Source organism: Papio anubis, chromosome 11 (assembly GCF_008728515.1).
Source record: "Papio anubis isolate 15944 chromosome 11, Panubis1.0, whole genome shotgun sequence".
Lineage (NCBI taxonomy): Eukaryota > Metazoa > Chordata > Mammalia > Primates > Cercopithecidae > Papio > Papio anubis.
This window is the reverse complement of record NC_044986.1, coordinates 105,987,540-106,002,295: the sequence shown is the minus strand read 5'-3', so window position 1 is coordinate 106,002,295 and position 14,756 is coordinate 105,987,540. Positions and strand designations below refer to the sequence as shown.

Genomic DNA, 14,756 nt, shown 5'->3' with positions numbered 1-14,756 from the left:
TCTATTAGCCCAGTCCCTGTGATTTGGTGCATTTGATCTAATTAGACTGCTCTGCACCTTTCTCAAATTTTCTCTCTTTTGTGTCTCTGGCCTCATGCATCTAGGTACTTTCAAATGATGTTTTACTATTACTAATTTTTAAAGAAAATTATGTTGTTATGTCTACCAAGAGTGAAAGACTGACAATATTAAAGATTCCATATAGAAAACACAGTCACTGAAGGCTTATAACAGGTGGGAAATGAATCACGTAGTATAAAAAAAGAAATATAGAAATTATACAGTTGTCAAAACGCAGGGTTTTGTAGCCCAACATGTTTGGATTGAAGTCTTAGCTCTAATGCCTACTGGTGATTTGAATTTATCACTCATCCTTTATTTTTGTAAAATTTTGTTTTGAAATAATTTCAGACTTACAAAAAACTTGCAAAAAAATTTTAAAGAGTTTCCATGTAGATTTCACCTAGTGCTGTAAATATTAACACCTTATATACCCATGATACCATTAACAGTCTCAACAAATTCGTGTTGGTACTATACTCTTAAATAATCCATGGGCCTTATTCCAATTTTCCTAATTGTCTGCAAATTATTTTTTCTTATTCAAGATCCAACTTAGGACCCATATAGCATTTATTTGTCAAATATTCTAGCCTCCTTCAATCTATAACAATTCCTCAGTCTTTGTCTTTCATGAACTTGATACTCTTAAAGAGTATTGGCCAGTTATTCTGTACAATGTCCCTGATTTTGAGTGTCTACTATTGCTTCATGATTAAATGTAGGTCTCTGTTTTTGGTAATATTATGATGGTGATGATATTTTGTCCTTCCTCATGCATCATATCGGGAGGTACATGATGATAATAAGTCTCATTAGTGTGAGGTTAATTTTGATTACCTGGTTAAGGTGATGCCTAACAGGTTTTGTCTTTTCTTTTTTTTTTTTTTTTTTTTTGAGACGGAGTCTCGCTCTGTCGCCCAGGCTGGATTGCAGTGGCCTGATCTCGGCTCACTGCAAGCTCCGCCAGTTCCGCCATTCTCCTGCCTCAGCCTCCCGGAGTAGCTGGGACTACAGGCATCCCGCCACCTACGCCCGGCTAGTTTGCTGTATATTTTAGTAGAGAGGCGGGGTTTCATCGTGTTAGCCAGGATGGTCTCGATGCGCCTGACCTGTGATCATGCGTCTCGGCTCCCAAAGTGCTGGGATTACAGGCTTGAGCCACCGCGCCCGGCCAGGTTTTGTCTTTTCACTGTAAAGCTACCTTTTTTCCTTTTGTGATTAAAAAATCTTGTTGAAAGATGCTTTGAGACTATACAAATGTCCTGCTTCTCATTGTACCTCTACCTACTGATTTTAGCATTCATTATTGCTAAATACAGGCAAAATACTTAGCATAATGTCTGATATATTAAATGTTAATTTCATTCTTTTAACACCTGCATATACAATAATGATTATTTTAATATGACAAAAATGAAGACATCATAACATTGCCTAAAAACATGTCTAAGTGAGATAACGATTCTATTAGAAAAACAATTAACCAGAATTAGTTTAATTCTTTAAGAGCTGTGATAATGCACTGCTGTATTTGAAAGAACATAAATCATGTTCAGCTATTTATTAGGAATCAAATAAGGAGCTATACTTGTTTAGGAAACTAGTTTTAAATAACTATTGCTAGATACCTTCGTGTACACAGTATATTGTTATACTTCATTGACTCAATGCTTATGATGGTCCAGGTATTATTTGGTCATTTGATCCTTATGATAACCTTTTGAAGAAGTGTCTTGACCTTACAGATGAGCAAACTATGGCTTTAAAAGGTTAAATAGTCCGGGTGCGGTGGCTCACACCTGTAATTCCAGCACTTTGGAAAGTCGAGGTGGGCGGATCACGAGGCCAAGAGATCAAGGCCATCCTGGCCAACAAGGTGAAACCCTATCTCTACTAAAATTACAAAAATTAGCTGGGTGTGGTGGCGCATGCCTGTAGTCCCAGCTACTAGGGAGGCTGAGGAAGGAGAATCGCTTGAACTTGGGAGGCAGAGGTTGCAGTGAGCCAAGATCGTGCCATTGCATTCCAGCCTGGTGGCAGAGTGAGACTCTGTCTCAATAAATAAATAAATAAATAAATAAATAAATAAATAATAAATAAATTTAAAAAATAAAAAGGTTAAATAATGTATGAAATCGCACAGTTACTAAATACCAAAGCTGAAATGTAATTTCAGGTCTCTGCGACTCCAAATCCATGCTAAAGCATTCAATAATTTGGAAAGAGCGATTAAATATTTAAAAATACAGTTCCACATACTTCCATTAAAAAAAGACTATAAAATGTGTGTTTTATGATGAGTAAAGAAGCAAGACAACAATAATCTATTCTAAGCATTTATAGGTGAATAAATTTTATGTGGACCTTATACAGTTTCAGTAAAGTTAGTAAATTGTTACATGTATCTTAGAAGAAAATATCACATCCCAATTAAATTTATCATAGGTATATGGTGTTTGTTGAATCATTTTTATGTATTAGAGATGTAAATATTACTGGAAATACACCAATATACTAGAAATATTTATGTAAATAAAGCAAATATAATTTTTCTTTTATTTTACAACTCACAAAGTTAGTACTTGACATAAATAAATGAACTGAAAATAATGTGACTCAATATTTATTTGATCTTATATTTGAAATTGTTTTTTGAAAAAAAATCATAAATACCACTTTACCAATAAGAGTAACATCTCACCTATTGGAGAGTTTTAGGAGACAAATATGTGCCCCTCAAACATAATTATTTGAATGAATAAAAATAGAATATTAAAATATGTGTGTAAAACCTAATGATTATTAATTCATTCTTGAATAAGTGGTTGGTCATTGTATTCTTTTGATCCTTTGCTATGATAAACTCATGAGATCAGCCATTATGAAAACCACGGTGACTACTCATTTTCTTCCTGCAAGCCACTTTCAGCAGGATTATTTCTCATAAAGCTGAAATAAAAAGACTTGGGGAGTCAGAAAAGTATGACTTTATGACAGTAAATAAGAAACTGTCCTAAAACAAAAAGAAGTTTTTATTAGTGACATTTTAAAACATGACTTTGAGGATTATAGATATGCCCACTCCGGATTCCTAACTCTTTATTAAAAGGTTTCTGTATTCAAGGTTTTGAGGCGTTGACTAATTAATTCATCTTTGCAATACCACTGAGAAATAGGCAAACAAGTCAAATGGGAATTGAGTATATTTTGGATTATAATTCCTGTGTTATTAAAAAAGAATTAGCAGAGATTGTAATAATTAGTGTGAAAATGGATAGCAATTAACATAGGAAAAATATGTAAAGAAGGCAAGAAGAGGTGTAGACACACTCAGAAATCTAGGAGTATGACCTGAACGAGTCTGATAGTCTGTTGCCCCCAGAAATTGTAATAGGATGTGTTTTGGGAAAGCATGATGTGGCCTTAAGGCACAGTCATATATGGATGTAGGTGCCATAAATTTACTGCAAACCACCTGGACTCTGTACACTTCGACCAAGTCTTCAAAAAATGTTTCATAATTTTATTTTCTACCATATGAAGACGTAATACTTCTTTTGTTTGTCTCAAAGTTACCATTCCCCCTTCTTTCAAATAGCTAACTCTTTTCCATAGATTTTAAGAAAGTAGTTAGCAAATTCAGTTGATTTTATTTATGCCTTTTATGTTCTTTAATATTTTACTTCAGAGTTTTTATTTTCTATTTTGTCAAGACTCTTAATCCATTTGTTGGGTCTTCCCACCACCATTTTCTTGAATATTTCTTTTTCTTTCATGTTAAATATTTTTTAAGGATGAAATCCAAGAGCACATAATGTTTAAGCTGTAGTAAATACACCATTGCTTCAGTATTACATTTCTTTTCTTTTTCCTTTTCTTTTTTTTTTTTTTTTTTTTTTGAGATAGAGTCTTGCTCTGTTGCCCAGTTTGGGGTGCAGTGGCACGATCTCAGCTCACTGCAAGCTCCGCCTCCCAGGTTCATGCCATTCTCCTGCCTCAGCCTCCGGAGTAGCTGGGACTACAGGTGCCCACCACCACGCCCAGCTAATTTTTTGTGTTTTTAGTAGAGATGGGGTTTCACTGTGTTAGCCAGGATGGTCTCAATCTCCTGACCTCGTGATCCGCCACCTCAGCCTCCCAAAGCGCTGTGATTTTTTCATTGACATTGCTTTTTATGACAATGCCCATGGTTCTGTTAGCCACTTTGGTTGCAGAAGAGTCCTTTGTTTTATATACTATTTGGGGTCATTTATTATTTAATTAAAGGATGCATAACTAATTAGTGACACAGCAAGTTTTCTTACTCACAGCTATCCAAAATGGCCCTTCTTCCTGCATTCATAATCTCAGTTGGTGACACTGTGGTTCACCAGTCAATCAGCTAGAAATCTTAGAAATCTGTGCTTGACTCCAGATGTCTCTCACTCACTCCAAATTTTTAAGTCCAATTAATCACAAAGTCCTTCCTGTAGGATTAGAAAGATGAATGTCCCAGCCTCCTGACCTCCGGTTAAATGATTCTGAGGCATGTTTTTGTTTTGTTTTGTTTTGTTTTTTTCTCTACTGTTGCTCAGTCCATGGGGACTGAGGCCCAATCGGTTATAATGATAACATGTCCAATATTATACCTGCTATTGTTTTTTTTTTCCTTTTTCCTTGTCTCACTTTTCCTAGTTCCTTGAGCAAGTGTCATCTGGGATCACCGTCCAAATAAACTGTCTGCCCCTAAGTCCTTAAATCAAGATTGGCTTTAGGGGTAATCCAAGCTAAGCCAAGGCTTGAAGAATATGGAAGCCATGACTGACCAAGATTGAGAGAATATTGTCATCAGAAGGGATGTCACGTATCTGTACCACAGACAAGAGCTAAGGGTAGCAAGTGCAAGGAACTAAAAGATGTTGCCTATGGCTGACTGGAGCAGAGAGTATGAGGGCGAAAGTTGTCAAATAGCACGGACTAGTTCATGGTGTGCCCTAGAACTCATGTTCACCTTGTTGGCATGACTCTCAGTGAGAATGGAATTCTAGATTGAATGATTTCAAGTGGGGGAGTGATATGCTAGGTAATATACAGCAGCAAGCCCCAACCATTTTGGCACCAGGAACCAGTTTCATGAAAGACAGTTTTTCCACAGAGGGTAGGAGGAGATGGTTTTGGGATGATTCAAGCACATTACCTTTATTTTGCACTTTATTTCTATTATTATTACATTATAATATATAATGCAATGATTATACAACTCACCATAATATAAAATCAGTGAGAGTCCTGAGCTTGTTTACCTTTAATGAGAAGGTCCCACCTGGGTGTAATGGATGACAGTGATGGATCATCAGGCATTAGATATCATAAGGAGCATGCAACCTAGATCCCTCCCAGTGCAGTTCACAATAGGGTTCACACTCCTATGAGAATCTAATGCTGCCACTGCTGATCTGACAGGAGGCAGAGCTCAGGTGGTAACGCAAGCCATGGGGAGCAGCTGTAAATACAGACGAAGCTTCCCTGGGTTGCCTGCTGCATAGCCCAGTTCCTGACAGGCCATGGCCTGTGGCCTGGGAGTTGAGGCCCTCGCATACAGAATGAATTTAAAGAGAAATAGAGCCATGACACATATGAGGAAGTTATTGCAATGATAGTGACCGATGTTTGGAGAAGAGTATCAGTAGTGACTGGCAAGAAATGAATGGATTACACAACTGTTTAGCAGACAGTATCTTCTTAGATTGCCATCGTGATTCCGTATCAGAGTGAAGCAGGCAATAAGTGGTAACTAAGGAAAACTTGTCATTTCAACAGGGAACCTTTTCAGTCAGAATTATTGATGTATTTGCAAATTTCCTTTGAAGATCTATTTGTCCTCAAGAAAAGGTCTTTAGCTTAAATCTGTATCCCTGTATCCTAATCTAATTCCAAACATATTTAAATACAGTAACTGAGAAACTCATATCCTAGTCTTTTGGTTCATATTTGGTGGTAATTGTTAGGGTTCATTAGAGACATATGTTTAAATCAAACTCTGACTCTAAAAGTGAGAATGCATAAGGTAAATTTTACCAATTTACTGATGAGCATGGAAATAAATTAGGATGATGGAAAACAATATATTGAGCAAGTGCTTTTATAAAATTATTCCTGACATGTTTGAGATAAATGATCCTGCCGTTGAATCCTTCCTTCATTTTAGGGTTCTTAGTGACCACTTATTTCAGTTAGCTCCATGAAAATGAGTTTTGCTGTTCCTGTTAGTCAGCACAAAATAAAAATGATCATAAATCTTTTATAAAGATGAGGCTTGCATTAAAAAGAAAATCTAATTGAAAGTTGCTTTAAATTTTGAGTGATTAATTTCGTGTCAAATAAGTCATTAGAAATCGTGATAGCTATAAAAAAGCAATCATTTGCAAAATTGGAAAAAGCTAAATTCAATCTAGATACACTTTTCTACTTTTAAAATTTGTATATTGGGAGAGATACAATATAGCAATTGTGGAATTTTAATGTAATAGCCTGTTTTTATAGGTAGTTTGTACATGTGTGCTGTTGGGCTCTCAACCAACTAATTACTTTCCCTCTGGATACTTCTATTTCAGGTGATCATCTGTATTATATTTGATTGGTGCAAAAGTAATTGCGGTTTTTGCCATTACTTTTAGTGTTTCTCTTGTTTCTTGTCTAATAATAATATATCTACTTAATATCATTTCAAACATATAACAAAGATTAGGTTTTTTTATGTTTTGGATTTTAACAGATATATGTACACACACATATATAAAATATATATTTAACATTTTTATACATACATATATATGTATATATATTTTTAAAAATAGGCACTATATACCTGTGTAGTTAAATACTAAGAGCTAAAGCTCGTGGCCCCATTTTATGAAAACAAAGGGTGCAATCTAGGAACTGTCTCCCTAAATATCTGTAATGTACTCCAAACCAAGTAAAAGTAGCTCTCCAGTAACCAATATTGTTTATCCTACAGCTCTTGTATTTTTAAGAGTGGACATAATACACTAAATTTGGAGAGCTGATTGTATTTGAAAGATAAAAATGTCTGCAGGTCAGCCGAGCGTCGTGGCTCATGCCTGTAATCCTAGCAGTTTGAGAGGCTGAGGCAGGTGGATCACCTAAGGTCAGGAGTTCGAGACCAGCCTGGCCAGCATGGCGAAACCCCATCTCTACTAAAAATATAATAAATTAGTCTGGCATGGTGGCAGGTGCCTGTAATCCCAGCTACTTGGGAAGCTTAGGCAAGAGAATTGTTTGAACCCAGGGGGACAGAGGTTTCAGTGAGCTGAGATTGTGTCACTACACTCCAGCCTGGGGAAAAGAGTGAAACTCTGACTCAAAAAAAAAAAAGTCTCTAGGTCTAGATCCATTGGTGCAAGACATCTTCCACGAAACTGCTTTTCATTATGGGATGTACATAAAACAAATTAAATATGTAATGATGTAACATAAAATCGCTTTTGATTTTTAATCCAATGAAATCTTGACATAACGTGCTCTACTATTTTTGGAGGAACTAGTCAAACTAAAAAGAACCTCAGAATAAGTTGCCTATCATCAAGACTGAACTGATTACTCAGTGGACAACTAAAATGCAGTGGTGATGTTAACTTTTTTCTTTTCACATACTTCAAACTTTTAATTACCAGAAAAAAAATATTATATTATTTAGTACTACCGAGGACTCAGGTTTTAAAAGCAAACTATAATAATTGCGGGGTAAAGTAGAAGCATCATTTTTGTTTTAAGTGAAAGACTCTTCATTTCACATTTACTATGGTACATATTATTGATTTTCTTCTCTGGTGTTGTTTTTTGCAGAGAGTGAATCTGTCCTTCGATTTTCCATTTTATGGCCACTTCCTACGTGAAATCACGGTAGCGACTGGGGGTAAGTGGTTTTCTACCCATTCACCTTAAGTAATCTATGGTTTGACTGCAGTTATTTTTAATGTACTCTATATTTCAAGATGGGTATTTATTGATAAAACCATTGTGTTTTATCACAAAGCCATAGGTATAAATAAAACCAAACAAAGGGTATTGTTATTGGAAAACTTCTCAGCAGAAAAAAAAAGTATTTATAATAATTTTCAACCTAGATCACCTCTGCTTTTCTTCCAAATTTTAATTCCTTTTTGGTAGTTTGGTAAGACTGTCCACATGGCAGAAGTTGGAATAGAGCTAGAAAGAAAGGCTGCTTAATGAAGCTGCTGGTGATCTTAATTTTCTTTTAATGTATATATTTGCTATATATATGTACATATATATAAAATATGTAAAATATATATATAAACCTATATAATATATAAATATATATAAACATATAAAATATATGTACATATATATACACATATATGTATACACAAAAACACACAACCATATGCACATTAGCTTTGATCATTTTTTTCCTTGAGTGTTACCTATTTTGATTGACAACTCATTTGAGAGTCTTCAAATAAAGGCTGAAATCCAGCTCAAATGTTTTAAATTTTATTTTTCTCCACCAGCTTAGAGGTTAGTTTAGAGATTAGCAATATCCTAGCAAAGTAATTATCATTCTTTATTGTGTATCTCAGAAGTCAGAAATATTTTAGTCTTCAAGTGCTACTAGAAGCGATAAGCAAAATGCCAGGGAATATCCCTGTGGGCTTTATGATGCAGGGGTAGGGAAGAAGGAGAAAAACACATAAAAATGGAACAGTAAGTAAAGAAGAAATTAAAAGAAATTCTATAGATGTACAAAGAGGCTGTGAGCATCTATGCCCAAAGCACCATAGACAGAGTCTCTTTCCTTCACTGACTCTCACCAGGGGTCTTTTGGATGGTGTGGAAACCATGTTAAGCGTCGCCATTTTTTTTTTTTTTTTTTTTTTTTTGCCATACTTTAATATAAGACCTAGAAGGTACTTAGGATTCAGGAGAAGAAGATTTGTAATCAGAAATATCAACAAGTAAATGGAAGTGTTTTGAGCACCTACTCTGAGTGATGGTAAATAAGTCCACCTCTGCCTTAGAGTTGTGTAGCTTAGTGAAATATTAGGTAAAGTGAAGCAGAATGTGAGGAATTGCTTAGGAAATATAAGTGATGAAATATGCCCAGGTGCAGTGGCTCACACCTGTAGTCCCAGCTACTTTGGAAGCCCAGGAAGGAGGATTGCTTGAGCCCAGGAGTTCAAGACAAGCCTGGGCAACACTGTGAGACCCTATCTCTACAAAAACATTTAAAAACTTAACCAAGCATGGTGGGGTGCTCCTGTAGTCCCAGCTACTCAGGAGGCTGAGGCAGGAGGACCACTTGAGGCCAGGTGTTTGAGACTGCACCGAGCTGTGGTCATGCCATTGCACTACAGCCTGGCTGACAGAGCAAGACTCTATCTCTGAAAATAGAATAAATAAAATAAAATAATTAGCTGGTATGGTGGCATGCACCTGTAATCTCAGCTACTTGAGAGGTTGAGGCAGGAGGATCACTTGAGTCCAGGAGTTTGAGGCTGCAGTGAGCTATGACCACACCACTGCACTACAGCCTGAGCAACAGAGAAAGACCCTATCTCTAAAGAAAAAAACAAACGGAAATCAGAAAAAGAAAATACAAATGATAAGCTATGGGTTTCCGGGGATGATGTAACTCAAACATCTCTGAGTCTTAAATGAGAGTTAAGACTACAGAAAAATTGGTGTTCAAAGTGTTTCTTGGATCTCCTCTGTGATTGACTAGACAGACGTCATAAGCAGATAGACCTATTTGACAGATGCTTGCCATCCTTACAAATCTTAAAAAGGTTCTTAACCAGAGAAGTCTTGGGAGGAAAATGGAAACCACGAGTTGACTGCAGGCCATTCTCAATAGACCTGGCCTGGGAGTTTTAAGTAGAAACACAAAGATGCCTCTTTTGTTGACTATCAGTTCTTTTTGTGTTTACAAATTCCTCTTGAACCTGTTTCTACATTGGGTGTGAGAAAAATTAAAGTGATATGTTTTCATGGTGAATCCAAGCTGTGCTAATAAATAAAGGGAATGCTTTAAACCATAATCCTCTTCATCTTACTTCATGGTTTTGCCATTTCCCATATTTCCTTGAAATCTCTCCATCTCTTTCCACACAGACACAAATTTAACATTGAAATTAAGTCAAGATAATGTCTCATCTTATTGCTAAGATCAGCACAACTTAAAAATGGAAAGTTGTTTAACAATATAGACATATGCATAGTTTACCATGGCCCCTCTTTGTATATGTATTTTACTGTGAATGAGCTTAAGTTTCTAGTTTAAAATGTGAATTACAGCTAAAACATCTGGTCGTTTATCTTATAAACTATAAAAATAAAATCTTTGCTTATTAAACATTTTAATATTCAAAAGCTTCAATAATCCATATGTACAATAGAATTGGAAATATCATCTATTTTCTGGTTCACTGATAGTGGAATCTGAAAGCATTCACTGATCTTTCTAGATAAAAAATACTTCAGAATACAAATACTTCAAGCACTAGAAAACTAGTTCTCTGTGAATTTCATCAAACCAGTTTCATTAGTGATACCACCAAGATGTGTTTTTTGCATATCACACTGCATTATTTTCTATCTGAATATTTTAATTGGTTCATTTTTATTATTAGCCTGCTAGTGTGATCTTTTAAATGTTCGAAAATGTAGATTTAAGTTTGAGGATTTGATTTGTAATCAAATAGCTATCCTAGGAATGATATTTTTACCTGAGTCCGTCATGGGTACCATTACGGTGATGAGATGGGAGTATGTGAGATGGGTTAATTACTACTTTATGTAATGGGGAAGAGAAGATATACACGTTATACAGATAATTTTGGTCCCAGTATGTAAGTATGTAGAGAGATGGTGATTCTTAATTAAGGTAATATGGGGAATTGTGGGAAGTTGGACATGAAACTGAAAAGCAAAAGTGATATGAATTTAAAAGCTAATAATGAATGTGTATTACTTACCTTGATCATAGAACAATTTGCCTTCTCTTTCTACACAGGTTTCTACTTACAGATTTCATAAGAAAGCGGTTTAAATTTTAGCTCTATTTTATTTCATTTGCTACGTAAAATACTAAAATGTTTAAGTAATATATTTACATATCTGAAAAACTAATAACGTGGACATTTAAAAAGTGAAACAGACAAAAGTAAAATGTAAATCTCCCTTCTTCCTTTGCCTCTTAGCTCACCAGTTTCCTGCCCAAGAAAAAAAATCTTATTTTTTGAAGTATGGTATATTAAAATTCAAACTTGGAGTAGTTTCCTGTATCTGGCCAATAATCATTAGGTTTTTTTTCTGTTTAAATTCCCACTAAGAGAGATTTTTAAAAAATAATAATGCATGTTATCTTCATTAGGTTTTCAGGAAGTATATTACCAAATCTCCCAGCTCCTTCTTTGTTCTGGCTTTTAAGTGGTAATATTTTAATTGTAGTCCCAAATAGTATTTCATACTCTTTATAGGGACTTGATTAATAACAGGAATAAAAGTCTTTTTAGGAGAGGAAGAGAGTTAGTTATTACTCATGATGATTGATTTGTAAATAACAACCACATCTTCTTTCAAGTGTATAACCCCATAAAACAAAGCGTGGTGTATCCATTAACTTTCTGCATCTAGGGAGAAGGTGAATGGAGTTTTTTTGTATTATTATTATTATAAACAGAGATCACAGGTTATGGTTATCTGAGATCTATGCATGAATGGAAGATACTAAAGAAATAGATGCTGGATGAAAGTAAATCCATTCCAACTGGCTTCAATAATTTAAAGTTACAAGCTCAAGTCTCAAGGATTCCTAGACAGAGAGATAAATTGCGTGATGTCTAATCTACTGCATCTAAATAATTCTCCGAGATAGACCTCCAAAACCCTGAGAGTTCATCTGAGCTGTCTTCTTTGATAATTTACTCCTCCCTCAAACTGTCTAGTGTCAGCAGTAGATTCAGTAGCTTGACCATTATTATATATGTATGTATTTATTTTGTAGACAGGATCTTACTCTGTCACCCCAGCTGGAGTGCAGTGGCACAATCACAGCTCACTGTAGCCTTGACCTCCTGGGCTCAAGTGATCCTTCCACCTCGGCTCCCCAAGTAGCTGGGACTACAGGCATGCACCGCCATGCCTGGCTAATGTTCAGATTTTTTTGTAGATATGCGGTCTCACTATGTTGCTCAGGCTGCTCTCAAACTCCTAGCCTCTAGCAATCCTCCCATCTCAGCCTCCCAAAGTGCTGGGATTACGGGTGTGAGACCCTGTGCCAGGCTATATTGTTTTGTCCTTCACGAATTGCATATTCACAACCACTTTTGTTTCTCCTGCATGTCTGTTCATACATGCTTTATTTCATTAGCACTGGCTCCTTGCGGCAGGGGTGGGAAGCATAATTGGAAATTAAGCCATTAGGAGACCCAGAGAGGAAGCACCCAGGAGCAAGAGTTGACTCAATAGGAATCAGCAAGAAAAATACAAGAGGCAGAAACATGGGTAGAATGAAAGAGGGCCATTAGACGTAAACAAAAGAGAGCAGAGCATTGGCATACGATGGATAAGTCATGATTGGAGGACAGGAATGGGGGAGGTGGATCAGCTGAGACGAGGGTGTAGGTAAAAACAAGGTCTCCAGGTTCATCCCCTTCCATTGCCATAACGGCCACTGAAGTGTCCACTGATTGCTAGTGCTAGAATACTCTGCTAGGGATGTTTATACCAGGAAAACATCATTCATCTTCTTGCAGCAGATCCAGGCTTTCTTGGAAACAGTGGCAGTAATATTTTTGCTTGTAGCCTTTCCTAGTCACTGCAGCAGTAATTCAGATAAATAGCAATTTTACACAGATGCTTAAATACATCACCCAATTTAAAATAAAGGTTATCTAAGTGACTCTGTTTAATTAATAAAGTAATAATGTATGCCAGATGCTCTAACATTGTCCAATCCTGGAAAATAAAGGAAAGAAATACTAAATAGTGCAGGACTGACATTAGACCCTGGTCATTTCAGAAATGAGTTCAAAAGAGCTCCCTCAATTCCTACTTAAGCCAGAAATTGAGTTGCATTTTCTTAGAGAAGGAGTCAGGCTTCCAGGTTAAGATAAATAGACTTTTGAATCTGAATACTTCATCAGTTCCTAAGCCAAGCCAATCGCAACTGTATGATCTTCAGCAAATGACTTAATCTCTCTGATCTCAGTTTCCTTACCTATAAAATAGCACAATAAAAGTACCTGGTTCATAAATATTTTGTGATGATTAATTAACATATGTTAATGATACCTGTTTCGTAGAAAATGCTACATAGATAGCATACGCTATTACTGCATTTTTCTCCACATGTACATTTTCTCTTTTATTTCTTTTCAAAATGCTTTTTCTTTAAGGCCTGTGCTGTCTTTTTAGGTTGTCTGTTGTTTTCTTTGATGACCTCATTCATTAGATTTCTCTCCATAAAGCATAGAAAGGGTCTCAAGGAATGTTTAGGAACATAACCCATTGTCATCTCTAACTGCTCCTATTAAAGACTGGCTCAACCATTCGTGTCTAGGAAGTAGAATAGCATGTAAATAACTTGGGAAGTCCGCTTGATCAGCATGGCTATATCTATCACTTCTTGGTGCTGTTCAGAATCTCTCTAAAGACTGTCCCATGATGACATTTTGCGACTCTGGGACACTGTCTGGAAACCTTAGAAAATTTAGCAATTTTGTAACACATGGTAGAATCTTGAAATCTTTCTCTAATTGTGACAACATAGTTTATAACTGGGTAACAAGCATTATAATCAGTAAGACATATATATTGTTATACCCATGTATTCATTCTATCCTTTGTATAGCAAGAATTGTAGGGCCAAGTTATCAAAGCGTAAAGATAGTCAAGGGTGAAATGATTGGGATGGGAATGGACATCCCCCTTGGTAGCAGCCAGGTAGCCTTGAGGTTTATTTAATTGCTAACAATCCAATTTAAAAATGTATTCAGGATCCAACCCCAAATGCAAAGTTAAATATTAGTCCAATTTCTGTGTAACATTTTGCCTTTGAACTGGGAAACAGATTTCTCTATATGTAGTCATTATTTCATTACTACCTTTATTTTCAAGATCTTTTTCTATTTTTTTAATACATTACAGAAAACCAGTTGGTATAAAGTTAAAGTAGCTAAAAACTATGCTCTCACTTAGAGCTATATAGCTCTGGAATTGAGACATAGTCATAAAAAAAATAGATCTAAATATTTTGTTGGCTAATTCTAATGGGGTTATGATGGGGTTAGATTACTTTGTTGATGTGAATAGCCTGAGGGCTACAGAGAAATTTTCATTTAATCTGCTGGAATTATTGTTCAAATGAGAAGCTTCTCCTGAAGGCAAAGAAAATGGAAGAAAATGTCTTTTAATTGGCTTATTGTCAATTTCCAAAGCTAATTTTAAAAATAAGCACAATTTAGTTAATAGCTCATAAAGAAAATTCAAAGCACTTTTAGTTGACTCCAGAAAAAATGTAAAATTAAGATAATTTAGAGCAATTAGATTTTGTAAAAAAAAAATGTAAATTATAGAGTGAAAACGTTAAAAATATTTTAATTGTAGCAAAATATGCAAAGCATAAAATTTGCCACTTATGAATGTACTGTTTATGAAGTTTTAGTCAG

At 35.6% G+C, this 14,756-nt stretch overlaps 1 protein-coding gene across 1 annotated transcript in view; it reads left to right on the top strand.

Moving 5' to 3' along the window:
* PLXDC2 (plexin domain containing 2) overlaps positions 1-14,756 on the top strand; it is a 453,142-nt gene that overhangs the window by 243,816 nt on the left and 194,570 nt on the right. The window contains exon 4 of the mRNA XM_031652709.1: positions 7,909-7,978. Coding sequence (XP_031508569.1) covers positions 7,909-7,978 — 70 coding nt within the window. The remainder of the gene's footprint in view (positions 1-7,908; positions 7,979-14,756) is intronic.